The following is a 27,418-nucleotide window of genomic DNA, read 5'->3' on the forward strand; positions in this document are numbered from 1 at the left end:
CGAGACTTCAGCTCTCGCGAGAGAGGACTGCGCCTGCGCAGAACCGAGTATGCGTCCTGCGCCGAGACATTCAAACTAGTGGCGGGAGGCTGTGAGCTGAGCGGTGTCGTCCACGCACGCCTGGAGTCCTTCCCAGCTGTGCTCATCATGGACCCGATCCGGAACTTCTGCGGGAAGCTGCGGTCTCTGGCCAGCACGCTGGACTGCGAGACGGCCCGGCTACAGCGAGCGCTGGACGGAGAGGAAAGCGGTGCGTGAGGCGGACGGCATGGGGTCGGTGCGTGGGGTGCGCCGCGGGGGGAGGGGCGTGGCAAGTGGGGAGGGTGTGCCCCACGGAAACTGGCTGACACTGACGGTGTGGACGGCTGCCACCGAGGCCTGGGGCGGGTGCTGCGCGTTTCAACGCTCGGCGTTTGGCGTTAGCGTAGCTCCCGGGCCTGTTCATGGTTTATTCCTAGGATCTTTTCGTTTTAGTCCGGTGTCCAACCCCAAGGCTCTCCTGAGATGAAAGTAGCACTGTTATGTTGTGAAGAGAGACAGCAGTACTTAAGAATAGGAACCTAAGTTGACGGACTGAGTTCATAATACATATACTAATTTATACGTGATGCGCTTTCGTCACATACGGTATGTGTGCTTGTCAATAAAATACCATGTAAACCTAAACAATTTCCCTTAGAATCCAGCCATTCGACGTTGTTCTTTACACGATACTTTACTCATATAGTGACTTCTTTTCTCACCCAAGTGGTCCACAGTTGCAGTAAAGTCTGTTTTTCCTACTAAACCGTATTACCGGCATAAACACTAGTACCCAACAGTGCTGGGGGTTAAAAAAATACGTGTATATAAATAAAGCAAAATTCACCATTCACTTTTTTTTTTGAGGTGGAGTTTCGCTCTTGTTGCCCAGGCTGGAGTGCAATAGTGCAATCTCGGCTCACTGCAACCTCCGTCTCCCGGGTTCAAGCGATTCTCTTGCCTCAGCTTCCCAAGCAGCTGGGGTTACAGACATGCACCACTACGCCCAGCTAATGTTTTGTATTTTTAGTAGAGACGGGGTTCTTCCATGTTGGTCAGGCTGGTCTCGAACTCCTGACCTCAGGTAACCCACCCGCCTCGGCCGCCCAAAGTGTTGGGATTACAGGCGTGAGCCACCGCTCCCGGCCACCATTCACCTTTTTATTAGAGGTTTTTTAAATTGCTGAAAAAGTAGTTCAGATTTTGGAATTATTTCATAAATGCCATAATTGTAATGTGCTTTAAAATATTACACCCTGCAGACTACTTTTACTTTAATTATATAATGAATGATCTCCAGCCACTTGAAAATGTCTATTTCTGTGACTGTAAAATCAACATATATGCCTTGTAGGAAGTTTGAGCTATGGAAAAATAAAAAGACAAAAGTAATTATTTTGTATCCATGGGTCAGAAGACACCACTAGTAATATTTTAGTAGCTTTTCTACCATTCTTATTTTAGGGCTTTTTTGTTTTTCTTTGATTTTGTGATAGTACTATAATGGACACAAAATTGCTTTAACATTTTTGGAGGCTTTTTCCTTTGTGTTTTGTTTTGTTTTGTTTTTTTGAGACTGAGTCTCACTGTGTCGCTCAGGCTGGAGTACAGTGGTGCAGTCTCAGCTCCTGCAACCTCTACCTCCCGGGTTCAAGTGATTCTCTTGCCTCAGGCTCCCAAGTAGCTGGGATTACAGGCACATGCCGCCATGCCCAGCTAATTTTTGTGTTTTTAGTAGAGATGGGGGTCTCACCGTGTTGGCCAGGCTGGTCTTGAACTCCTGACCTCAAGTGATTCCCCCGGCCTCCCAAAGTGCTGGGATTACAGGCGTGAGCCACAGGGCCCAGCCTGGAGAGAGAGAGAGATATATGCTCTCAGTTGCTTTCCATAAAGCTTGTGCTAATTTGTTTTCCTGTAGACATAGTGACTTTGCATAATCTCTGCATTTTCTTCTGTATTTACAAGGAAAAGCTAGAATAATTTTTCAATTCCTGTCCCGTATGCATTATAGAAAATATAGAATTGTGGTAATAAGAGAAAATGGTCACAAACAATCTTGCCTTTTATGATCATAATGATGAATCATTAAATTGGTTGAATTCTAAATATCTTTGAGATATAATTCACATGCCATAAAACTCACTGTTTAACAGATACAATTCAGTGGTTGTTAAGATACTCAGAGTTGTGCAATTATCATGACAAAAAGTTTAGATTTTATTATGCCTAAAAGAAATCCCTGTTCCCCCTTAACAGTCACTCCCTTTAGCCCCACCACCCACACCAACCTTAGGCAATCATGAATCTACTTTCTAGCTCTATAGATTTGCCTATTCTGGACATGTCGTATAAGTGGAATTGTAGAATTTGTAGTCTTGTGACTAACTTATTTCATTTAGTGTAATGTTTCAATGTTTCTCCATGTTATAACATTTTATTGCTGTGTATATTCTATTGTATGGTTCTACTATGTTTTTGTTATTCACTAGCTGATAGACATTTTGAGTTGTTTCTACTTTTTGGCCATTATGAATAATGCTGCTGTAAATATTAATGTGTAAGTTTTTGTGTGAATGTGTTTTTAATTCTCGTGGGCACGTACTAGAGGTGGAATTGCTAGGTCATATGGTTTAACTTTATGAGGACCTGCCAAATTGTTTTCCAGAGTGTCTGCACCATTTTACATTTGCACTAACAGTGAATAAGGGTTGCAGTTTCTCCACGTCCTCACCAACGTTTATTATTATCTGTCTTTTTTGATGTAGTTATTCTAGTAGGTATGAACTGGAATCTCATCGTAGTTTTGATTTGCATTTCCCTAATAAAAATTGGTCAGATTTAACAGGTGGAAGAAGGAGATCTTCAAAGGAGATGTGCTTTAGAAAAGAGAAATATAATCCTTTTAAAAAACTACTTTTAGGCCAGGTGCGGTGGCTCACGCCTATAATCCCAGCACTTTTCCGGGCTGAGGTGAGCAGATCCCTTAAGGCCAGAAGTTTGAGACCAACCTGGTCAACATGGTGAAATCTCATCTCAAAAATTAGCTGGGTGTGGTGGTGCACACCTGTAATCCCAGCTACTGGGGGTGGGGGTGGGGGTGCTGAGGCAGGAGAATCACTTGAACCCTGGAGGCGGAGGTTGCAGTGAGCCAAGATCATGCCACTGCACTCCAGCCCAGGCAACAGAGTGAGACTCCATCTCAGAAAAAAAGAAAAATTATCTTCAGATGGCCATTAGGAATGTGAAAATACATCAGTTTCATTAGTCATCAAGGAAATGCAAATTAAATTCCAATGTAGTACAGTTGCATACCCACCAGGATAGCTAAAATGAAAAAGAGAAAATTACCAAGTGTTTGCAAAGATGTGGAACAATTGCACTTGTTATGCATTGCTGGTTAGAGTGCAAACTGTAACAGTCATGTTGGAAAACTAGCAGTATTTACTGGAGTTCAACATACGTATAACATATAATCCAGCACTTTTTCTAGGTCTCTAACATACAGAAATACGAATACATTGGTACCAAAGAAATGCTCTAGAAAGTTCAAAGCAAGAGTATTCATAATAGTTCCAAACTAGGCACAAACCAAAGTGTTTCAACAATAGAACAGATAAATAAATTTGATATCATGCAGTGGAAATACTATACAGTAATGAACATGGATGGATTTATGTATGAACTTGGAAGAATGTAACAAACAGAGCTGAGTGAAAGAAGCCAATCACAAAAGAATACGTATTCTAGTATGAGTCCATTAAATCAAGTTCCTAAGTGGCAAAACTACTTCGTGATGTTAAAAATCAGGGTAAGGTGGCTGGTTGCACTAGCTCACGCCTCTAACTCTCAGCACTTTGGGAGGCCAGGGTGGGCGGATCATGAGGTCAGGAGTTTGAGAACAGCCTGGCCAATATGGTGAAACCTTGTCTCTACTAAAAATGCAAAAATTAGCCAGGTCTGGTGGTGGGGTAGTCTCAGCTATTTGGGAGGCTGAGGCAGGAGAATCGCCTGAACCCGGTAGATGGAGGTTGCAGTGAGCAGAGATTACGCCATTGCACTCCAGCCTGGGCAACAAGAGTGAAACTCCATCTCAAAAAAAAAAAAAAAGAAAGAAAAATCAGGGTAAGGGTTACCCTTAGCGGGAAGGGAGAGACTCTAAGAGGGCTTTTAGAATTCAAATAAGGCTCTATTTCTTTAGCTGAGGGCCTTTTATGCAGGTATGATCATTTTATAAAGTTCATTAAGCTAGGATTTGTATGCTTTTCAGTATGTATGTTATACAGTCATGTTACTTAATTGGGATGTGTTCTGAGCAACGTTAGGCAATTTTGTTATTGTGTGAACATCATAGAGCATATGTAACACAAATGTAGATTATATGACCTACTACATACCTAGGCTATATGGTATAGCCTATTGCTCCTAGGCTACAAACCTGTATATAGCATGTGACTGTACTGAATACTGTAAGCTTATGGTAAGTATCTGAACATACAAAAAGTACAGTAAAAAATATCATATTATCTTATGGTACCACTGTCATATATGTGATTTGCCATTGACCAAAATGTCATTATAAGGTACATGATTGTATACTAAGTATTCTTTTTCTTCCTCCTTTTCCTTACATTTATTGGACTTTTTTCTTTCAATATTGATCTTGAAGACTTTGAAGATTATCCAGCGAGAATTTTATATGACCTTCATTCAGAAGTTCAGACTCTAAAGGTATCACTCTTACAATATTATCATTTTTCTGTGGCAAGTAATTTTTTTATCCTAAATAGATTTAGTCAGAAGTGACAGAAATTATAATGTACTTTCTTTATTCATAAAAGGATGATGTTAATATTCTTCTTGATAAAGCAAGATTGGAAAGTCAAGAAAGCATTGATTTCATGAAGGCAACAAAAATACTAATGGAAAAAAATTCAATGGATATTATGAAAATAAGGGAATATTTCCAGAAGTATGGATATAGTCCACGTGTCAAGAAAAATTCAGGTTTGAATAACTTCATTTTATAGCATTTGTTTTAGTATTGAAGAAACAAGGCAGCATGATTAACCAAGACAACTGTAAGCTTGGCCATGGTTTTTAGCTCTAGCTCTGTCGTTATCTGACGCTTATTTGATAAATGTTTGTGTAGCTCTCACTGTGTGGTGTGCTGGGTGCAGTGCTAATCGGGGGTGCAGTGTAAAGACAGTCCTTGCTCTCCCTTCCAAAATGCAAAATGAAAACTAGCACAATGCTAGGTGAAAGTTCTTTGGCCTATTTAAATGAAAAAGTACAAGATAAATCTTCATGACGTAGGATAGGTGGTTTCTACTTAGCTCTGCCAATAAAAGCTAAGAGACCTCACGGCATGTTATTTCATTTTCCTTGTTCACAATGTTCTCTCCCTTAGAAAGATACTGGCTATAAAATTTGACGAAGTCTTTTTTTGTTTCTAAAATTTTGATGAAGTGTATCATAGTGTTTTAGAATTTGGAGCCAAAATGCCTGAGTTCAAATCTGTATTCCACCACTTAATAGCTGTATTATTGTCAAGCTGTATCTTTGTCAAGTTAGTTAACCTTCTGCCTCAGTTTCTCATCTGTAAAATGGGAATGTTTAGTATATCTATCTCATGAGATTGTATAGGGATTAAATAAGATAAAGTTTGATTAGAGCAGTTTCTAGCATGTCAGTCAACCAAGATTAACTATTAACAATTGTTATTATGCTCATACCTCTGAATGACTAACTTCAGTGTCTTCATTTCTCTTATTAAATTGAACAAGTGAGGCCAGGCACGGTGGCTCACACCTGTAATCCCAGCACTTTGGGAAGCTGAGGTGGGATGATCACAAGGTCAGGAGATCAAGACCATCCTGGCTAACATGGTGAAACCTCGTCTCTACCAAAAAAATACAAAAAATTAACCGGGCATGGTGGCACGCACCTGTAGTCCCAGCTACTCTGGAGGCTGAGGCAGGAGAAACAATTGAACCAGAAAGGTGGAGGTTGCAGTGAGCTGAGATGGTGCTACTGCACTCTAGCCTGGGTGACAGAGCAAGACTTCATCTCAAAAAAAAAAAAAAAAAAAAAAAAAAGCCTGTAATCCCAGCACTTTGGGAGGCCGAGGTGGGTGGATCATGAGGTCAGGAGTTCGAGACCAGCCTGACCAACATGGTGAAACCTCGTCTCTACTAATAATATAAAAATTAGCCGGGTGTGGTGGTGCATGCCTATAATCCCAGCTACTCAGGAGGCTGAGGCAGGAGAACTGCTTGAACCCAGGAGGCAGAGGCAGTGAGCTGAGATCGTGCCATTGCACTCTAACCTGGGCAACAGAGTGAGATTCTGTCTTAAAAAAAATTTAAGCCGGGCGCACTGGTTCACGCCTGTAATCCTAGCACTTTGGGAGGCTGAGGTGAGTGGATCGCCTGAGGTCAGGAGTTCAAGACCAGCCTGACCATCATGGTGAAACCCCATCTTATAAAAAAAATTTTTTAAAGAAAATAAATTGAACAAATATATATTGAAGATGCATGTGGCAAGTAAGTTAAACAGTCCACGTCAGACGGGCACAGTGGCTCATACCTGGTATCTAAGCATTGTGGGACACTGAGGCAAGAGGATCGCTTGAGGCCAGGAGTTTGAGGCCAGCCTGGGCTACATAATGAGGCTCTGTCTGTATAAATGTTTTTGTTTTTTTCTTTTACAAAATTAATTGGGCCTGGTGTTATACACTTGGAGTCCTAGCTATTTTGGAAGCTGAGACAGAAAGGATACCTTAAGCCCAGGAATTCAAGGCTGCAGTGAGCTACTATCACACCACTGCACTCCAGCCTACATGACAGAGCGAGACCCTATTTCAACAAATAAATACATACGTACATACATACATACATACAAACAACCCACACCACCACTACACCCCATATGGTATCATAGAATTCAGTTGATTTTGGTGTGAAAGAGCCACAGATTCAAGTACTGGCGCCACCAGTTATTAAATGTGTGACCTTGAGTAATTTCTCTTAAGTTGCTTTTTCCTCACTTACAAGATGGGGGTAATAATATCTCCCTATGGAGTAGTGATAATGATGATTTATTAATCTCATAAATGATAGCCCTGTAATAAATACATCAGTAGGTTTTTGGCAACTCTTGTACTATTTCTCAAAATTTACAGAAACCATAATGCCAAAACAACTCGGTGAATCAGAAGCTATTCCAAGGACCAAAAACTATGAAATCAAAGTATAAAACTTTAGAGATTTAAACTCAAGACTTTTAAAACCAAACAAGAAAGTAACGGGCCAGGTGCAGTGGCTCATGCCTGTAATCACAGCAAGTACTGGGAGGCCAAGGTGGGCGGATCACCTGAGATCAGGAGTTCGAAACCATCCTGGCCAACATGGTGAAACCTTGTCACTACTAAAAATACAAAAATTAGCTGGGTATGTTGGTTCCTGCCTGTAATCCCAGCTACTTCAGAGGCACAGACAGGAGAATCGCTTGAACCCGGAGGTGGAGGTTGCCGTGAGCCAAGATCCCATCACTGCACTCCAGCCTAGGTGACAGAGCACGACTCCATCTCAAAAAAAAAAAAAAGTAATAGCCTATTAGTGGTTGAGAAACTGTATATCTTTGAAATGCTCTCCTATTATTTTTCTCAACTAGGTGTTTGATATAGGTGTTCCAGACTGACTTAGGATAAAAACTTACCTTTGTATAAGAGTCTTTACTTTTTAGTTTAGGCATCTGTAAGTTATGAATCTAAAATAATATTATACTTGGTATTAAATCTAGAACACAGTTGATTCCATACTGTTATTAAATTTTAAAATATAGTTTCAGGCCAGGTGCAGTGGCTCATGCCTGTAATCCCAACACTTTGGGAGGCCCAGGCGAGCAGATCACTTGAGCCTAGGAGTTCAAGACTAGCCTGGGCAACATAGTGAAACTCTATTTCTACAAAAAGTACAAAAAAATTAACTAGTTGCCTGGGAGGCTTAGGTAGGGGGATCACGTGATCCCAGTGTTGTGGGTGTGACTACTTGGGCTAGTGTAAAGGAATTTACCAAGACAGTTGTAGGTAGAGAAAGGCAGATTTATTAGAGAACATATGGAAATACATTGCAAGATTGCAATGGGCAGTACAGCAGAGAAGGGGCCATCTACAAAGAGGCAGAGGCTGAAGGGAAGTTTTATAGGGTCATGCTGGAGGCAGGCTAGGTACAGAACAAGGTTGTGGCCAAGTGTGGTGGCACACATGTGTAATCCCAGCACTTTGGGAGGCCAAAGTGGGCAGATCACTTAAGCTCAGGAGTTCTAGACCAGCCTGGGCAACATGGTGAAACCCCATCTCTACAAAAAATACGAAAACTTAGCTGGGCTTGGTGATGCGTGCCTGTAGTCCCAGCTTCAGAGGTTGAGGCTGCAGTGAGCCAAGATTGCCACTGCACTCCAGCCTGAGGGACAGAGTGACACCCTGACTCAAAAAAAAAAAGAACAAGGTTGTTGTGCCTGCAGGTTGTTTGATTAGCCTTTTCTCAGAACAGTTGTTCATTGTTCTCCCCAACCTGGGGCACTCCCCCATTGTTGCTTACTTATCTGTGCTTGTGCCACTGCACTCCAGCCTGGGCAAGTCAAAACAAACAAACAAAGCAACAGAAAATATATTCTGATGCTCACTAAAGTCTGAGCAAAAGAAAGAAAGAAAGAAAATATTAAGAAAAATTAGTAAATCACATTAAGGATGTAAGGAAATTGGATTTTTATTTGTGGATATTAATTTTTGATCTTGTAACACTTTAACTTGCTTTCTTTCTCTAATGTATAATCATAATGGGATATGGGTGCACAAGAGATACATATCAGAACTTTATTAAAGGGACAATTGAAATAACATTTCAGCTGAGCATGGTAGCTCATGCCTGAAATCCCATCACTTTGAGGGGCCAAGGCAGGAGGGTCACTTGAGCCCAGGAGTTTGACTCCAGCCTGGGCAACATGATGAGACCCCCCATCTCCACAAAAAAAAAAAAAAATTAAAAATTAGCTGAGCATGGTAGCACAGCTAGTTACTCTAGGGGCTGAGATGGGACGATCACTTGAGGCTGCCGGGAGCTGCGATCATACCTTTGTACTCCAGCCTGGGTGGCGGAACTTTGGTTCATTTGGGAAATTTCACATAAGCTATTTTCTGTTGTTTTCGTAAACATGAAATTTTCTATTTTGGTGTTTGACCAGAATATTCTGATTTTTCCTCCTAGTGCACGAACAAGAAGCCATTAACTCTGACCCAGAGTTCTCTAATTGTGAAAATTTTCAGGAGCCTGATGTGAACAATGATGTGAACAGGTCTGATCCTCCTGTGGCAAGCAGTTGTATTTCTGAGAAGTCTCCACGTAGTCCACAACTTTCAGATTTTGGACTTGAGCGGTACATGGTATCCCAAGTTCTACCAAACCTTCCACAGTCAGTGAACAACTATAAGGAAGAGCCCGTAATTTTAACTCCACCTACCAAACAGTCACTAGTAAAAGTACTAAAAACTCCAAAATGTGCACTAAAAATGGATGATTTTGAGTGTGTAACTCCTAAATTAGAACACTTTGGTATCTCTGAATATACTATGTGTTTAAATGAAGATTACACAATGGGACTTAAAAATGTGAGGAATAATAAAAGGTAAGCAGCTCTGTCAAAAGGCAAATTTTATCTAGTGTTCTAAATCTTTTGTATTGGTCTTTTTCCAGAAGAAATATGTTTTAGACAACATTTTTCCTTTAAAAAGTTTTCAGACACTTATTTTATTTCAGTAGGTTTTAGGGGAACAGGTGGTGTTTGGTTACATCAGTAAGTTCTTTAGTGGTGACATTTTCAGGTACTTTATATTACAAACCTTGAATCACCAATACTATCAGTAAAGTGTGAGCTGTTGATTTCTTCAGGTGAGAGACTAGAGGAGGAGTGATAAAGGCCTGAAAAAAAGATGATATGGAACATAACTCACCAAATTGATTACCATGAGTAGTCAACAAGTCCCAGTGGATGTAACTAGCCAGAGATTCTCCTCTCATTTAAGTGGGAAAGTTAGACAGTTCCCCTCTGATTCAGCTGACCCCTGTCCCAGGATGGGAAGGAAGGACGACATTGAGAATAATACCAAGTCACTGCTAGATCCAGGATTCCACCAAAACTTCCATCTGGTTACACCAAGTTTGGTCTTCTTATGCTATCTTTTTGATGGATTACACGAAGCACTAAAATAAGTTGGTGTGAATGAGAGAAGTGCAGTAACTGTGGAGGGAAAGCAGTCATTGACACCTTTACTTTTCAAGAAATCATTGACGGACCAGGACAAAGTTACGAGAATGGAAATGGCATCAATACTTCCTCACTACTGTGATTTGCTAATAGGGATGGTAATCGGGTCTAGTGACAAGGTCTGATCCAACAGCATTCAGATCCAGAAGTGATTCCATGGGATGATGTTGGCGCTTGGCAGAGCACCTGATGGTGAAGGTGCAAATCTGCTGGTTGCTCATAATGCTGGACCTGCGATAGATTGGATCAACAGCCAATCCTGGGTTGGAGAGCTTGTCTTTGCATTTCTATTCAAAAAATTTGAATCACTGGGGAAAGAGCTATTAGTCCAGGTTAAGCTTGCCGCTGGAGCTCAGATGACTATAGTCTTCACAATACAAGCTTATCTGGAGCAGTGCATGGATGGAACACCCGTGATATCCTCAGTTCTTTCAGATACAGTAGAGATTGAGAAAAGAATTATTAGCGCAAAAAACAAAATGGGAGATCTATTCAAGCTTGCTGGAGCACTGCGTCACCCTATAACGTTGAAAATCCTTCCGTGAATGTTTTCTGAACCTTGCTACTGAGGCTAATTACTGGATCAAAAGAACCAATCTACATTTACAGGGTTCAGTGCCCCTGACGTAATACCAGGATCAAGCCTCTCATTGCCACTCTTACAAATGGCAGCACAGAGATGCATTAAAAGGGGAGATGCAGGAGGCCAGATAGATGGTCACACCCTCGCCATATTAAGTCGTTATGGAGTTAGTAGCTATGATTGAACATCTATTGAAAAAAAAGAAAAAAAAGATGGTATTTGTAGGGATAGAGAAGAGGGGATAAAATTAAAGGGATAAAATTAGTAAGAACTTGTGATTGATTTGCCATGGAGACTTGGGGAAAGGGGATGATCTAGGATAAACCCCAAGTTTCTGTTTTGTTGCTTGGGATGATGTTAGGGAGAACAAGAAAAGAATACCTGGAGTGTGGAGGGATAGGTGATGCGTTTACATGTTGATTTTGACATTGTTAGTACCTCTTCATGCTTAGGCATTTTAATCAGTTTAAAGTTCAGTGAAGGATTAAGTGCTAGACTAGATTTGGGAGTCATTAGCATGGAAATGGTAATTAAACCATAAGAGTTACAATGGGGTGGGCACGGTGGCTCACACCTGTAATCCCAACAACACTTTTGGCGGCCGAGGCAGGCAGATCACAAGGTCAGGAGTTCGAGACCAGCCTGGCCAATATGGTGAAACTTCGTCTCTACTAAAAATGCAAAAATTAGCCAGACCTCATGGTAGGCACCTATAGTCCCAGCTATTCAGTAAGCTGAGGCAGCAGAATCACTTGAACCTGAGAGGTGCAGGTTGCAGTGAGCATAGAGCAACTGCACTCCAGGCTGGGCAACAGAGTGAGACTTGGTCTCAAAAAATAGTTACAATGATACAATGAAAATACCACTTACCAAAGTAGCCAAGCAGTATCTAAAGATAAATACTTACTAAATACTGTTACTATTAATGAAGGAAAATAAACATTCATGTCAAAGAGTCAGAAAAAAACCCACAACTCTGGGGAAAAGAAACACTAAAGATAAAATTTTAATCCAAAAGATTTTTTTTTATTTGGGCTGGAGTACAGTGGTGTGATCTCGGCTCGCTGCAACCTGCACCACCTGGATTTAAACTTCTGTCCCAGCCTCCTGAGTAGATGGGACTACAGGCATGTGCCACCACGCCCAGCTAATTTTTGTATTTTTAGTAGAGATGGGGTTTGACCATGTTGGTCAAGATGGTCTTGATCTCTTGATCTCGTGATCCACCCACCTCGGCCTCCCAGAGTGCTGGGATTACAGGTGTGAGCACCTGGCCTAACGTCATTCTTGATGCTCTGGCCAGTGTAATGAGATAGGAAATAAGTATTTCTGTGTTGCACTTCTAGCCATTTTGTACCAAAGCAACTCAAGAAAATCACATGAAAAGCTTGTAGAAGTATTAAAATTCAAGAAAGAAGCTGATAGAAGATACGTATTTTATATAGTTACATAAGGCAACTAATTCTTTCTTTATAAAATTATTTTTAGAGACAAGTTCTTAGTCTGTCACCCAGGTTGGAGTGCAGAGGCATGGTCGTAGCTCACTGCAGCTTCGACTTCCTGGACTCAATCAGTCCTCCTACCCCAGCTTCCCAAGTAGGTGGGACTACAGATGTACACTACCATGCCTGCCTAATTTTTAAAAAATTTTCTGTAGAGACAGGGTCTCACTATGTTGCCCAGGCTAGTCTCTAAGTCTGACCTCAAGTGATCCTGAAGCTATTTTTGAAGTAAAGATGATTCAGTAAATTATATAGGAACAGTTAACTGTTTGGAAAAAAATCAAGTAGTCCCTACCTCAAGTCAACATAAAATACAGATGGATCAAAAAGAAAAATATTTAGTTAAATCATTTACAAAGTAAAAGAAAATATAGACAAATCCATATAAATAGTGAAAGTATTCTGCAACTACCAATATGTTTGTAATTACAAGAAACTTGTAAATTAATTGACATGATTAGACAGCTTAACTATTTGTTTATTTAGAAATATGGATGGGCACATAAGTCAGGCACAGTGGTTTGTGCCTTAGTCCCATCTGCTTGGGAGGCTGAGGTGGGAGAATCACATGAGCTCAGGAGTTTGAAACCAGCCTGAGCAACATAGCTAGATTCCACCTCTAAAAAGATAAAATAAATAGAATAGAACATGAAACATATAAAGGGTAAAAAATAAACCAAGAAAATAGTTGCATTGAGGGCTATTACACACATACTGATAAGAAACCACAAACACACCGAAAGCTACCTAGGCAATGGACAGGAATTGATATGACTAATAATTATTTTAAAAACAGTTTTGTCTATTAAGTACAAAGCATATTTGTTTTAACTGTTAGAAGAGTAAAGTGAAACGTGTGTTCATGTATCATTGTTGGGAATGTTTCATGGAAAGAGTTGATTCTTAAATGTTTAAAATCTTTTACCTAGTCACTTTACCTCTAGGAAAACTTGACAAACATTTTGGCACAGTAGTATTTATTACAGCCTTATTTTAAATGGGGAAAATTGGAAAGAATCAAAATATCTACAGTAGAAAATATTTAAATTATGGTGTGACAGTGAAGTCAGAAATCATACTAAAGAATATGGATAGATTTGATCACATACAAAATTTAAACCACTGTATCATAAAATATTTGACCAATGACAAAGCAGGAGAAGTTTTGCAACATGATAAAATACATGTGCATATGTATGTTATATATATACATAATATGTTTTAAAAACCCATATGCACTAATAAGTGAAAGACATCCCAATTTTTAAAACGAGCAAAGACATGAATTAACAAAAGAAGAGGCCAGGTGCACTGGCTTACACCTGTAATTCCAGCATTTTGGGAGGCCAAGGTGGGTGGATCACTTGAAGTCAGGAGTTTGAGACCAGCCTGGCCAACATGGTGAAACCCTGTATCTATTAAAAATACAAACATCAGCTGGGCATGGTGGTGTGAGCCTGTAGTCCCAGCTACTTGGGAGGCTGAGGCAGGAGAATCGTTTGAACCCGGGAGCTCGTGCCACTGCACTCCAGCCAGGTGACAGAGTGAGACTCCGTCTCTTAAAAAAAAAAAATAGCCGGGCGCGGTGGCTCAAGCCTGTAATCCCAGCACTTTGGGAGGCCGAGGCGGGCGGATCACGAGGTCAAGAGATCGAGACCATCCTGGCCAACATGGTGAAACCCCGTCTCTACCAAAAATACAAAAATTAGCTGGGCATGGTGGTGCATGCCTATAGTCCCAGCTACTCGGGAGGCTGAGGCAGGAGAATTGCTTGAACCCGGTAGGCAGAGGTTGCAGTGAGCCGAGATTGTGCCACTGCACTCCAGCTTGGTGCCTGGCGACAGAGTGAGACTCTGTCTCAAAAAAAAAAAAAAAAAAATACAGTTGACCAATAAGCATATGTATACTTTTAGCTTTGCAGGTAATGAGGGAAATTCAAATGAAAAATGAAATGTCATTTTTCAACTATCTAGAGGCAAGTTTTTATTTCCAAGTTTTAACTAGGCTTGTTAAGAGAGTGAATACCAAAAAATACAGGTTATATTGAGTGTTGATAAAGACAAAAAAATGCTTTTTTTTTTTTTTTTTTTTTTTGAGGTGGAGTCTTGTTGTGTCTGCCAGGCTGGAGTGCGGTGGCATGATCTCCACTCACTGCCTCCCGGGTTCAAACAAGTCTTCTGCCTCAGCCTCCCGAGTAGCTGGGATTACAGGTGCTGGCTAATTTTTATATTTTTAGTAGAGATGGGGTTTCACTATCTTGACCAGGCTGGCCTTGAACTCCTGCCCTCGTGATCCACCTGCCTCAACCTCCCAAAGTGCTGGGATTACAGGCGTGAACTACTGTGCCTGGCCAGAAAATGCTTTTATGTTGGTGGCCATTGGTGAATCTTTCTAAGGGGAAAATGTCAGTGTGTATAAAAGCCTTTATGAAATTTTACTTAAATGAATGAATTCAAGGAAAATAAAATGTGCAATTATATGTATATATAACACTATGATTTCATTTATAGTTCAGAAGAACAAAATATTAAGAGTACACAAATAATTACAAAGTACCAAGCAAATCTAGACAGAAATTTGCCTCTGCAGGGGAGAGACAGGTACCAAGCTGGGAAGCTTCCATAGAGGACTACACAGGTACTAGTAGTAGTCTTTCCTTTTTTTTTTTCAGTTTTTTTTCCTTTTTAGAGATAGCATCTCACTGTCGTATTTTATTTTATTTTTTTCCCCAATTTTCCCCTATTATAAATAAGCTGCAATAAATACTACTGTGCCAAAATGTTGAGTTTTCCTAGAGGTAAAATGACTGGGTAAGAGGTTTTAGATATTTAAAAGCCAACTCTTTCCATGAAACATTCCCAACAACACCCAGGCTAGAGAGTGCAGTGACAGGATCATAGTTCACCACAGCCATGAACTGGGTTCAAGTGGTTCTCCCACCCCAGCCTCCTTTGTAGCTGAGGCTACAGGTATGCGTCACAATGCCCAGCTAATTTTAATTTTTTTTGTAGAGATGGGGTTTTGCTATGTCGCGCAGCCTGATCTCCAACTCCTAGCCTGAAGTGATCCTCCCACTTTGGCCCAGCGACATGCTAGGATTACAGGCATAAGCCACTATGCCCATCCCTTTGATTTTTAAAAATATATGTGCCATACTGTATACACACTTTTTTTTTTTTTTTTTTTTTTTTGGTGACAAAGTCTTACTCTGTTGCCCAGGCTGGAGTGCAGTGGCTCGATCTCAGCTCACCACAACCTCCGCCTCCCAGGTTCAAGCGATTCTCTTGTCTTGGAGTAGCTGGGACTATAGGCACACACCACCATGCCTGGCTAATTTTTGTATTTTTACTAGAGACAGGGTTTCACTATGTTGGCCAGGTTGGTCTCAAACTCCTGACCGCCTTGGCCTCCCAAAGTTCTGGGATTACAGGCTTGAGCCTCTGTACCTGGTCAGTATACACACTTTTGAAAAATGTTTACACAATGGCCAGCCATGGTGGCTCGTGCCTGTAATCCCAGCATTTTGGGAAGCCAAGGTGGGTGGATCACCTGAAGTCAGGAGTTTGAAACCAGCCTGGCCAACATGGTGAAACCCTGTCTCTACCAGAAAATACAAAAATTAGCCAGGCGCAGTGGTACATGCCTGTGGTTCCAGCTACTGGGGAGGCTTAGATGGAAGAAAATCTTGAACCCAGAAGATGGAGGTTGCAATGAGCCAAGATTGCACCACTGCACTCCAGCTGGGGGTACAGAGCGATACTCTGTCTCAGAAAAAATGTTTACACAAGATGTTAAAAGCAGCATGGGTCATTATGTTTGAATTCAAAACTGGAAACTTAAAAGTGAAAATCGATCCTGAACTGTCTTGTATTTAGTGATATTCTCTTTATCACTGTTTTACAGACATATACATAATTGGCTAGGACAATGATAATCAGATGACAGGATCATTTTAGTCTTTAAAAAAAATGGCAGGTTTTTAATCTATATATATATACACTGGTTGTAAAATTCCACTTTAGGATTTTGAAGCCATGAGCTACAGTAAGTTCCTTTTTTGAACGAATACATTCAACTCAGTGGTCCTTAACCTTTTTGTACCACGGATATATATTAGAACAAATAAAAGAATTTGTTTCATGGGACTTCTGTACCATAAAGCACAACCAAATGTTTGTCTAAACTTGATATTTAGCAGTTAAATTTTTTCCCAGAGATTGAATGTTAACGTTTTTAACCTTGTAATTTCCCTATGAATCACACCAGTGAGGAGAACACAGATACAGAATCGAGGCCCAATGATAATGTTTTTGCCACTCCTGGCCCTACCATCCAGCAGTTGGGAAAAGGTGGTAAGTATGAGAAATCAAGTTACTTCTCAGGAACATTTTTCCCAAACTATCTTTGTACACAATTGATTTCATCATCTTAGACATTCTGATAGTTTTCTTCATCTGTTTAATTCCTAACATTGGATTATATTAAGTACCATTTCATTCAGCATGATTTTGTCCAAGAGAAAGAAAATTTTGTTTTCCTTTTCTTTTTTTTTTTTTTTGAGATGGAGTTACGCTCTTATTACCCAGGATGGAGTGCAATGGCAGGATCTTGGCTCACTTCAACCTCCGCCTCCCAAGTTCAAGCGATTCTCCTGCCTCAGCCTCTGGAGTAGCTGGGATTACAGGCGTAAGCCACCATATCCGGCTAATTTTGTATTTTTAGTAGACATGGGGTTTCTTCATGTTGATAGGACTGGTCTTGAACTCCCAACCTCAGGTGATCCGCCCGCCTCAGCCTGCCAAAGAGCTGGGATTACAGGTGTGAGCCACTGCACCCTGCCTGATATGTTTTTAATACTCTGGATCATATTCAATATTTGTCAACTTGTTGTTTTTAACATTTTAATTTAAAACGTATATATTCATTCACCAGTCTTTTGATGTAGAGCCACAGTACTTTTTTCTTTTAGTTTAATTTAAACCTGTTGATTAGAGTTGTACATTATCTTTCTTATGGAAACCATGCACAGAATACATCAGCTGCCATTTTAAATTTTGGTTTCCTTTGAATAGCTCAGTAACTTAGAGAAAATTTTCATACAGTGGTTTCATATTTGTCCAAGCAAACATGAAAACATTGGTGTTCATGAAAAAGCAAGATTAAAAAAATCCTAAAGTTTTATTTATTTTTTTTGTTTTGTTTTCTTTGAGACAGGGTTTCCCTCTGTTGCCCAGACTGGAGCATACTGGCACGATCTTGGCTTGGTACAGCCTCAATTTCCCAGGCTCAGGCAGTCCTCTCGAGTAGCTAGGACTGCAGGCACATACCACCATGTCCAGCTGATTTTCGTGTTTTTTGTATAGATGGGGTTTTGCCATCTTGCCCAGGCTGGTCATAAACTCCTGAGCTCAAGAGATCTACCTGCCTCCGCCTCCCAAAGTGCTGGGATTATAGGCATGTGCCATCATTCCCAGCCTATGATTTTTTAAAAATAATTGTTATAATTGGCTGATCGGTACCAAATTTATTGGCAAATATTTAAAAATAACTTGTTTTTATCAGGTCTTTTAAAAATCTTGGACATATTTTTTTAAATTTTATTTTCCTATCAATTTCACCAGTATGTAATTACGTTATTAAATTAAGGAGTATTAATAGCATAAACAGGTTTAAAAATATATCACTCATAGTAAGCTTATAGCTCAGTTTATAAGAACATGATTGTATTAAGGAGTAGCTGATTTTTTAAGAAAAAGAAATTGGACCATCATCTTGCACCATACTCAAAAGGGCAACGTGATGAGATCTCATCTCTACAAAAAAATTAAAAAATTAGCCAGGTGTGGTGGCTTATGTCTGTAGTCTCAGCTACTCAGGAGGCTGAGGTGGAGGATCGCTTGAGCCCAGGAGGTTAAGGCTGCAGTGAACCATGTTTGTGCCACTGCACTCCATCCTGGGTGGCAGCAAGACACTGTCTCAAAAAAAAAATTTTTTTTTAATTAGAGACGAGTCTCTATGTCACCCAGGCTGACTTGTTTCAAACTCCTGAGTTCAAGTGATCCTCCTGCCTCAGCCTCCCAAAGTGCTAGGATTACAGATATGAGCCACTACACCAGGCAAAAAAAAAAAAAAAAAAATTTTTTAGAATAATATTACTTTTCTCCTAGTTTCTCAATTTTTTCTCCTAAAATTTCTGTAAGATATATTTTAGAATGTATCATTCTGTTTCCTCAGTTTCTTAACTTCTCTTTCATATTTTTCCTCCCTTTCTCTGTTCTGCTTTGTGCTTTAGATCCTTCTTTCAGTTTACTGTTTCTCTCCTTACAGTAAGTGTAAATTATTTAAATCTATCAGTTGAACTTTTACTCCAGTAACATTTTTTTGCTTGATAAGCTTATTTTTTTCAAATCTGTGAGGCACCAAAACAAAGCGTGGGTGCATAAAGTTGACAGCCTGGAAGAGCTGTACGATCTATCAGCCTCTTTTTTTTTTTTTTTTTTTGAGGTGGGGTTTTGCCCTACTGTGCAGGCTAGAGTGCAGTGGTGCAGTCATAGCTCACTGCAACCTCGAACTCCTGGGCTGAAGTGATCCTCCCGTCTTGGACTCTTGAGTAGCTGAGATTGCATGTGCAGGCCACCACACCCCACTTCTCTGAATATTTTAAACACAAGTATATGAAAGACTCTTTAAGGTGTTGATTCTCTTGTTTATTGGGCTGATTCTCTGTCCTGGTGGTTTGTTTCCTCATATGCTTTTAGGCTGTTTGTCTTTTTTTTTTTTTTTTTTTTGAGACGGAGTTTCGCTCTTGTTACCCAGGCTGGAGTGCAATGGTGCGATCTCGGCTCACTGCATCCTCCGCCTCCTGGGTTCAGGCAATTCTCCTGCCTCAGCCTCCTGAGTAGCTGGGATTACAGGCACGCGCCACCATGCCCAGCTAATTTTTTGTATTTTTAGTAGAGACAGGGTTTCACCATGTTGACCAGGATGGTCTTGATCTCTTGACCTCGTGATCCACCTGCCTCAGCCTCCCAAAGTGCTGGGATTACAGGTGTGAGCCACCGCGCCCGGCGGTTGTTTGTCTTTTTTTTAAAGATGGGGTTTCACCATGATGGCCAGGCTGGTCTTGAACTCCTGAACTCAGGTGATCCACCCACCTCGGCCTCCCAAAGTGCTAGGATTACAAACAGGCGTGAGCCACCGTGCCCAGCCTGTTTGTCTTTTTAATTTTGAGACAGAGTCTCACTCTCACCCACACGGCAGTGCAGTGACACAATCATGGCTCACTGCAGCCTCTGCCTCCTGGGCTCAAATGATACTCTCACCTTGGCCTCCCAAAGTGCTGGGATTATAGGCGTGAGCCACCACGCCTAGGCTATACTTTTAATTTTTAACTGTGAGCTTATTTTCAAGAGAAGTTGTTTTCAGTTAAGGTCTGTGTGCCCTGGATTGTCAGGTAGTCTCCGTGGAGCTGTTTCATGCTGGCCCTAGCCAAGGCCACGTGGGTCTTGCCAATTGTAGACAACTTTTTAGATGAACTACTTGCCGCAGACCTGTGCCAGATACATAGGGTGAGCTCAGAACCAATAACTCTATAATGTATGGATTTGATATTCTGATTTTTAAATACTCTTCCAAAACTCCACATTTAGCCTAGCTTGCTTTTGTTCTGTTCCCCTGCCTGGTGCCAGTGGGCAGATCTTAATATTTTTGTCCCTGGTTCATAGACCCTATGGTTCTTCCAGGCTCTCAGCTTTATGCATCATGCTCCATTTCCAATCCCTGTGTGTTCAGAGCCTGCACTTTAACTCCTCTCTGTGCTTATCTTAAAATCCCAGGTATTTAGGTATATGCTTGGAAATATCAAATTAAGTAGATGTTAACATTTTGCTGTATTTACTTCAGATCTTTTTTTTTTTTAAATAGAAAACATGCATAAAGGTAAATCCCAGTCCATTATTCTCCTCCCTTTCTTCTCCAAAAGTAATGATTTTCCCAATGTACAGTTCCATTGTTTTACAGGAGAGACATTCAATTCATATTATTTTGCCACTACTTTTTTCACTCAACAGTGTGTTTTTTATGTTTTCCATATAAATTCACTTTTTTGTTGAGACAGGGTCTCGCTCTGTCATCCAGGCTAGGGTACAGTGGCGCAATCTCAGCTCACTGCAACCTCTGCTTCCCAGGCTCAACCGATCCTCCCACCTCAGCTCCCGAAGTAGCAGGGACTACAGGCATCTACCACCATGCCTAGCTAATTTTTGTATTTTTTTGGCAGAGGGTTTTCATTATGTTGCCCAGGCTGGTCTCAAACTCTTGGACTTAATCTGTCTGCCCACCTGAGCCTCCCAAAGCACTTCGTCCTTTTTAATTGATAAATAGTATTCTATTGTATATATAAGCCATAGTCATTTGCTGATTAAGAGGTAGTATTTTTATTTTTTATTATTATAGGCAGTGCTCTAAGGAAATTTTCCCTTGTGCATATGTGTTTTTCTCATATCTAGGAGTAGAACTGCCAGGTCAAAGGGCATGCCCATTTTATACTTATTCTAGAAAACGCTGAATAGTCAGCTAAGAGTGGCTACTAATATTTATCTTCTCACTAGTGGTGTTGAGTTCCTGTTTCTCCATCTTTTCCAGCACTTGATGATTTTTAGACTTAAAATATTTTGCCAATTAGATTGTTTTTCTAACATATTTACCTTTTCTCTTTGATTTTTTTTTTTTTTTTTTTTTTTTAAGAGATGGGGTTTCACCATGTTGGCCAGACTGGTCTCAAACTCCTGACCTCAGGTGATCCGCCCACCTCGGCCTCCCAAAGTGCTGGGATTACAGGTGTGAGCCACTGCGCCCGGCCCTCTTTGGGTTGCCTTGAGGATACTGTGTGTTCTAGATAGCAGATGTCTATATGCATGGGTCTCTCTTGTTCTTATCTTTAATTTTTCCATCCCTGGTTAATGTTACACTGTTTTTAACTACTGTAGCTTTAGAGTAAGTCCTGCCATCTTGGAAGGCAAGTGACCTGCTCTCCCTCTTCCTCCTCCTCCTTCAGAAGTTTGATAATTTTCTCCATAAAAGTTTTACACCATTTTAATACATATCTTTGTAGGTGTCTTATCTTTGTTGCTACTGTGAAAAGTAACTTCTTTCAAACTCTATGTGTAATAGTTTGTTGCTTTTATGTTTATTATATGACACAACTATTTGTTGTTGTGTATTACTCTTGCATCCTTGCTGAACTTTATTAGTGCTAATAATTACATATGTAAATTAGGGTTTTTTTTCCTATCCAGTTAAGCACACTATAGTTATAATTTTTTTATGACTATTTTATGTGTCTTTTAGATGCCGAGTTTACAGATTCTCCTTTGGTACCTACACTGTGTACTCCTGGTTTGAAAATTCCATCTACGAAGAACAGCATAGCTTTGGTAACTTTCCATAAAATTGAATGCCACAATCTTTCTCCTAAAGACTCAGATACACTACTGCTTGCAGGCTCAAAGAGTGTTTAAAAGACATAGACGAATCCAGCTTTTAGGAATGTATTTACAGTGCATTTCTGGAGGGCAACTTGGCAGTATAAATCAATTGCCCTAAAAATATTTTCATACTGTTAAACCATATCTCAGTATTTTTTCTAAGCCAAATTGGGACAAAGATTTAAAACAAATTATAGAGTAAGGAACAGCATTATTTGTAAGCACAAAGCATGGGAAACAGTATAAATATTGAATGATATGGAAGAGCTAAAACACAGCAAGGCGTATCCATAAGATCAGGTGTTATATATACTACCATATGTTTTGAAAAACAGATGAGCGCATATAAAAAGAATGTTTTCAAAAAACATTAATCATAAGGAAAATGTGTATGTACACACACACACGCACATATATACACACACATATTTTAAGGAAAAAGTGGATAGAAGTAGCAAACTGTAATTATCTCTGGGTGATAGAATTATGGTGATTTTGTGCTTTTTTTCCCTAAATTTTACCAACGAATAAATTTAATCAGATTTCATCAAATGAAAACCTTATATCTCTTTAGTCAGTATGGTCACTTAACCAATGCTATAGAAAACCAGTACTGTATTGGGGTGTATCCTATAGAAGTTTCTATAATGATGGAAATGTTTTATAATTTGCACTGTCCAATATGGTAGCCACTAATCACGTTATTGAGCACTGAAAATGCGGCTAGTATATCTGAAGAACTAATATTTAATTCTTTAGATTTAATTTTAATTAACTTAAAATCTAAAGAGCCCCATGTGGCTGTGGCTACTATATTCGACAGTGCAGCTGTAGATGAACATAGGGCTGTGTTATCAATTGAAGTATCAGGTTATCTGCCTGTTACTACCTGCCATTTACAAGTAATTTACTCCTTATGTTTCTGTTCATGTGGAAGGTACCCTACTGAGGTAACACTCTATCCTCTGTTTCTATTAACTCCGACCCAAGAGAGCTGGAGCGACTTACCCAGTTGGCTGATTTAGCATGAAAAATCCGCATACTTAAACTTATCGCTGATCTGCTTTCTTCCTCTTGGGAGGGCATGTGGTAACACTTGTTCATTCATTCTGTGACTTTCGTCTGACCACACTTACTGTTGCCTGAGATGCGGTGGGTGTATCCATCTAAATCTGGGGTTAATTCTATTTAGTTATGACAGTAAGCTTTTTTTTTTGTCACCCAGGCTGGAGTACAGTGGTGTGACCTCAGCTCACTGCAACCTCTGTCTCCTGGGTTCGAGCAATTCTCCTGCCTTAGCCTCCCGGGTAGTTGGGATTACAGGCGCGCGCTCGCCACCACACACAGCTAATTTTTTGTATTTTTAGTAGAGATGGGGTTTCACCATGTTGGCCAGGCTGGTCTTGAACTCCTGACCTTCTGATCCACCCACCTCGGCCGCCCAAAGTGCTGGGATTACAGGCATGAGCCACCACACCCAGCTGACATTAAGCTTTACCTCAGCCTTTGTTAATAATGAAGATGGTATTTTGTCCTCTATATGCCATTTGTTCTTGATTTTGTTTAGATCTTGGTCAGAGAAGATGGGGTAGATGGGGGCCTACTTAGAGACCACAATAGAACTAACAAATGACTAACCATTTTTATTTACTACATTATATTATATTACCATAATTTAATGGTTTATTTTTATTCAATAGGTATCCACAAATTACCCGTTACCAAAAACAAATTGTTCATCAAACGATTTGGAAGTTAAAGATTGTACTTCGTTGGTTTTAAATTCAGACACATGCTTTGAGAATTTAACAGATCTCTCTTCACCTACGATTTCTTCTTATGAGAATCTTCTCAGAACACCTACACCTCCAGAAGTAACTAAAATTCCAGAAGATATTCTCCAGGTTATTTTTCCAGGCTATTTTTTTTTTTCTGATATTCTTTCAAAGTGAAGTATTTAAAGACCTGAAACTGCATATAAACTGTCTTATTTATCATTGGGCTAATGTGCTAATTTTGGTGATGAGAAAATCTAAATTCTAGGCTGTCAGGACCTTATTTTCTAACACTTGTTCAACTGTGGCTTCCTTACTGATCATGGTTCCATTAGAAGTGTTGCTGGCAAAGTCAGTAAAGTCATTTATTTACACTACAATTTCCCAGAGCCAGGGTATCATGAGATTATGATGCTGTATTTTTACTGTACATTTTCTATGCTTAGATACACAAGTACTTACCACTGTGTAGCAAGTGCCTACACTATTGAGGACAGTTACATGCTGTGCAGGTTTGTAGCCTAGGAGCAACAGGCTATACCATATAGCCTAGGTGCGTAGTAGGGTATACCATCTAGGTTTGTGTAAGTACTATGGTGTTCACACACAGTGAAATCGTAATGACGCATGTCTCAAGTTGTATACCCATTGTTAAGTTATGCATGACTGTATCTGATTCTTTAGTATTTAACAGCAGTTACCATTAGTTTACTAATGACTTACAACAACTGCCAATTCTAAATAACCAGTCTGATTCTTTGACAGTCCCTCTCTTAATAGAAGTTACAGTGTTTGGCAATTATTACTTACATGTGTGGAATTCTTAATAACCATTCTAGAAATCTTGATGCCTTATGGAGACCCACGAGAAGGATAAATCACTCAGGGAAATACCCAAATGCCATTAGAACTGACTCATGCTGGGATATCAATGAAGTACTTCTTACCCTCTTTTCTGCTTTTCTGGAAGTTATAATAAATTGTGTGAAGGAGCATCTTCTGTCTTTATGCAAATTACAGTTTCCACTTCCCAATGGGTGCTTCATCTCCTATTTCTATGTAAAAGGAAGGAAACCTTATATTTAATATATCACCTCTTTATACATGAAAAATTATAGCTGATATTTCAGGGTCTCCTTTCATAATTTTTACAATTGATGACCTTTCGTTTGAGCATTTGTTTCATGTCTTTCCTTTGTATAATTTCCCTAACATCTTTGTAAAAGCTTAATTTGTTCTCAGGGATACACTGCTACTTGTTTTCACTGACTTCAGTCAGAATACATTTTAGGGTTTAAAAATCAGTCCTTCACATCCAAGTTAAATTTCTAATATCTCCATCTTTTCATTGCTGTTAGCATGTCTTTGCTGAGACCAAGTCTTGCTCTGTTTCCCAGGCTGGAGTGCAGTGGCGTGATCTCAGCTCACTGCAACCTCTGCCTCCCGGTTCGAGTCATTCTTGTGCCTCAGCCTCCTGAGTAGCTGGGACTACAGGTGTGTGGCACTATGCCCAGTTAATTTTTGTATTTTTAGTAGAGACAGGGTTTCACCATGTTGGCCAGGCTGGTCTCAAACTCCTAACCTCAGGTAATCTGCCTGCCTTGGCCTCCCAAAGTGCTGGGATTATAGGCGTGAGCCACTGCACTCGGCCCATAGCTGTTTTTGAACATTTTATCATTGTATAACTTCTTCCAAATTTAGGTTATGTTGTTCATGTGACTTGATAAAAAGGAATTTGCTTTTTTTTTTTTTTTTTAGCTTTTATCGAAGTACAACTCAAATGTAGCTACTCCAATAGCAATTAAAGCAGTGCCACCCAGCAAAAGTTTCCTTAAACATGGACAGAACATCCGAGATGCTAGCAACAAAGAGAACTGGTGAGTATGTCACCTTTGTAAAGAAAATTCCTGTTTGGCTGGGCACGGTGGCTCACGCCTGTAATCTCAACACTTTGGGAGGCCGAGGCAGGTGGATCATTTGAGGTTAGGAGTTCAAGACCAGCCTGATCAACATGGAGAAACCTCGACTCTACTAAAAATACAAAAATTAGCTGGGCTTGGTGGTGCATGTCTGTTATCCCAGCTACTCTGGAGGCTGAGGCAGGAGAATTGCTTAAACTCAGGAGGTGGAGGTTGTGGTGAGCCAGGATCACGCCATTGCACTGCAGCCTGGGCAACAAGAGGAAAACTTTGTCTGAAAAAAAAAAAAAGAAAGTTTCTGTGTTATTTGAGGAGGACATTTAAAAATTAACATTGGAATGTTAGTAAAAAATGTTTTTAGTTGACATTTGCTAGGTTAATAGGGTGTCTCTGTCTTTTGATATAGAACTTGAGATCCCTGAATTTCAGACTCCCGAATTATCCAGTTTAATGATATCAGTGGAAATCTATCATCAATTATTATTATTTACTTTTATTTATTTATTTATTTATTTATTTGAGACGGAGTCTCACTCTGTCGCCAGGATGGAGTGCAGTGGCGCGATCTCAGCTCCCTGTAACGTCCAACTCCCTGGTTCAAGCAATTTTCCTGGCTCAGCCTCCTGAGTAGCTGGGATTACAGCACATGCTACCATGCCTAGCTAATTATGTATTTTTATTAGAGATGGGGTTTCACCATGTCGGCCAGGATGGTCTCAATTTCCTGACCTCATGATCCCCCCGCCTAGGCCTCCCAAAGTGCTGGAATTACAGGCATGAGCCACCAAACTCGGCCCAATTATTTTATAAGTGTAAAATACATAGCCACAGTATTGTCTCATTTGTCTTAATGGCTTTTAATTATATTAAATTGATATTTTTTATTTGTATCTGTTGCAGAAACTCTAGTGGATCCATCCATTACAGACACTGAACAGAATGAGATGAAAGCAGAGCTGGACTGATTTTGTCATTCACATTCCCCTGCCTCTTTCCCCCTTTTGAAAATTGGCCCATTTTAGCCGGGTGCTGTGGCTCACCCCTGAAATCCCAGCACTTGGGAGGCCAAGGCAGGTGGATCACAAGGTCAGGAGTTTGAGACCAGCCTGGCCAACATGGTGAAACCTCGTCTCTACTGAAAATACAAAAAATTAGCCAGGCGTGATGTCGGGTACCTGTAATCCCAGCTACTCAGGAAGCTGAGGCAAGAGAATTGCTTGAACCCTGGAGCTGGAGGTTGCAGTGAGCTGAGACTGTGTCATTGCAATCCAGCCTGGGTGACAGAGTGCAACTCCGTCTCAAAGAAAAGAAAAAAATTGACCCATTTTGTAGAAGAACATGGACATTGACATCATAATACTCTTTTTATGAAGTTTTGGTGAGGTTTAACCTTAGTCTTGTTGACATGTAGTCCTGTGATTCACTCTTTAAGGATTATTAGTGTTTCATTGATACTAAATTACCCTGGTTAATCAACAGAATGGTTTAAGTAGTACCAAGAAGTGGCACAAATAATTTTTAAAATGTAAAGGCATGCTGGGCACGGTGGCTCATGCCTGTAATGCCAAGCACTTGGGGATTGTTTTATGATTGTTCCTTGAAAGTCAAATGGAGGACCTGTCCATTGTGCTCTGTTAATCTTGTCAGAAAACTCACCAAAACAAAACTTGATTTTGTCTTTGTTCTAGGAGTTACTGTGTAGTTGTAAGTATAATCTTTGTTAAATATAATGTAAAATAAAATTTTAAGATATTTAGTTTTATTTTTCAAAGTAAAGTTCTCGTCAGCCTTATGTATGCCATTGGCTCTG

General features: G+C 40.1%; 1 protein-coding gene across 1 annotated transcript; it reads left to right on the top strand.

Moving 5' to 3' along the window:
• Positions 1-66: 66 nt before the first annotated feature.
• SKA3 (spindle and kinetochore associated complex subunit 3) lies at positions 67-27,418 on the top strand. The gene is made up of 9 exons (XM_012442140.3): positions 67-250; positions 4,688-4,749; positions 4,860-5,025; positions 9,288-9,705; positions 16,696-16,781; positions 21,778-21,863; positions 23,615-23,818; positions 25,448-25,566; positions 26,509-27,418. Coding segments are annotated over exons 1-9 (1,245 nt in total). The 5' UTR covers positions 67-147; the 3' UTR covers positions 26,510-27,418.

This window comes from Aotus nancymaae, unplaced genomic scaffold (assembly GCF_030222135.1).
Source record: "Aotus nancymaae isolate 86718 unplaced genomic scaffold, 86718_ANA_hifiasm-v0.15.2.pri h1tg000009l, whole genome shotgun sequence".
Classification (NCBI taxonomy): Eukaryota; Metazoa; Chordata; class Mammalia; order Primates; family Aotidae; genus Aotus; species Aotus nancymaae.

What these genes read in the sequence shown, in the direction of transcription:
- SKA3 (XM_012442140.3), top strand. Translation starts at nt 148, where the DNA reads ATGGACCCGATCCGGAACTTCTGCGGGAAGCTGCGGTCTCTGGCCAGC. An exon ending in ACGTGTCAAGAAAAATTCAG is followed by an intron (nt 5,026 to 9,287) that starts GTTTGAATAACT and finishes TTTTCCTCCTAG; the next exon opens with TGCACGAACAAGAAGCCATT. An exon ending in AATGTGAGGAATAATAAAAG is followed by an intron (nt 9,706 to 16,695) that starts GTAAGCAGCTCT and finishes GAATCACACCAG; the next exon opens with TGAGGAGAACACAGATACAG.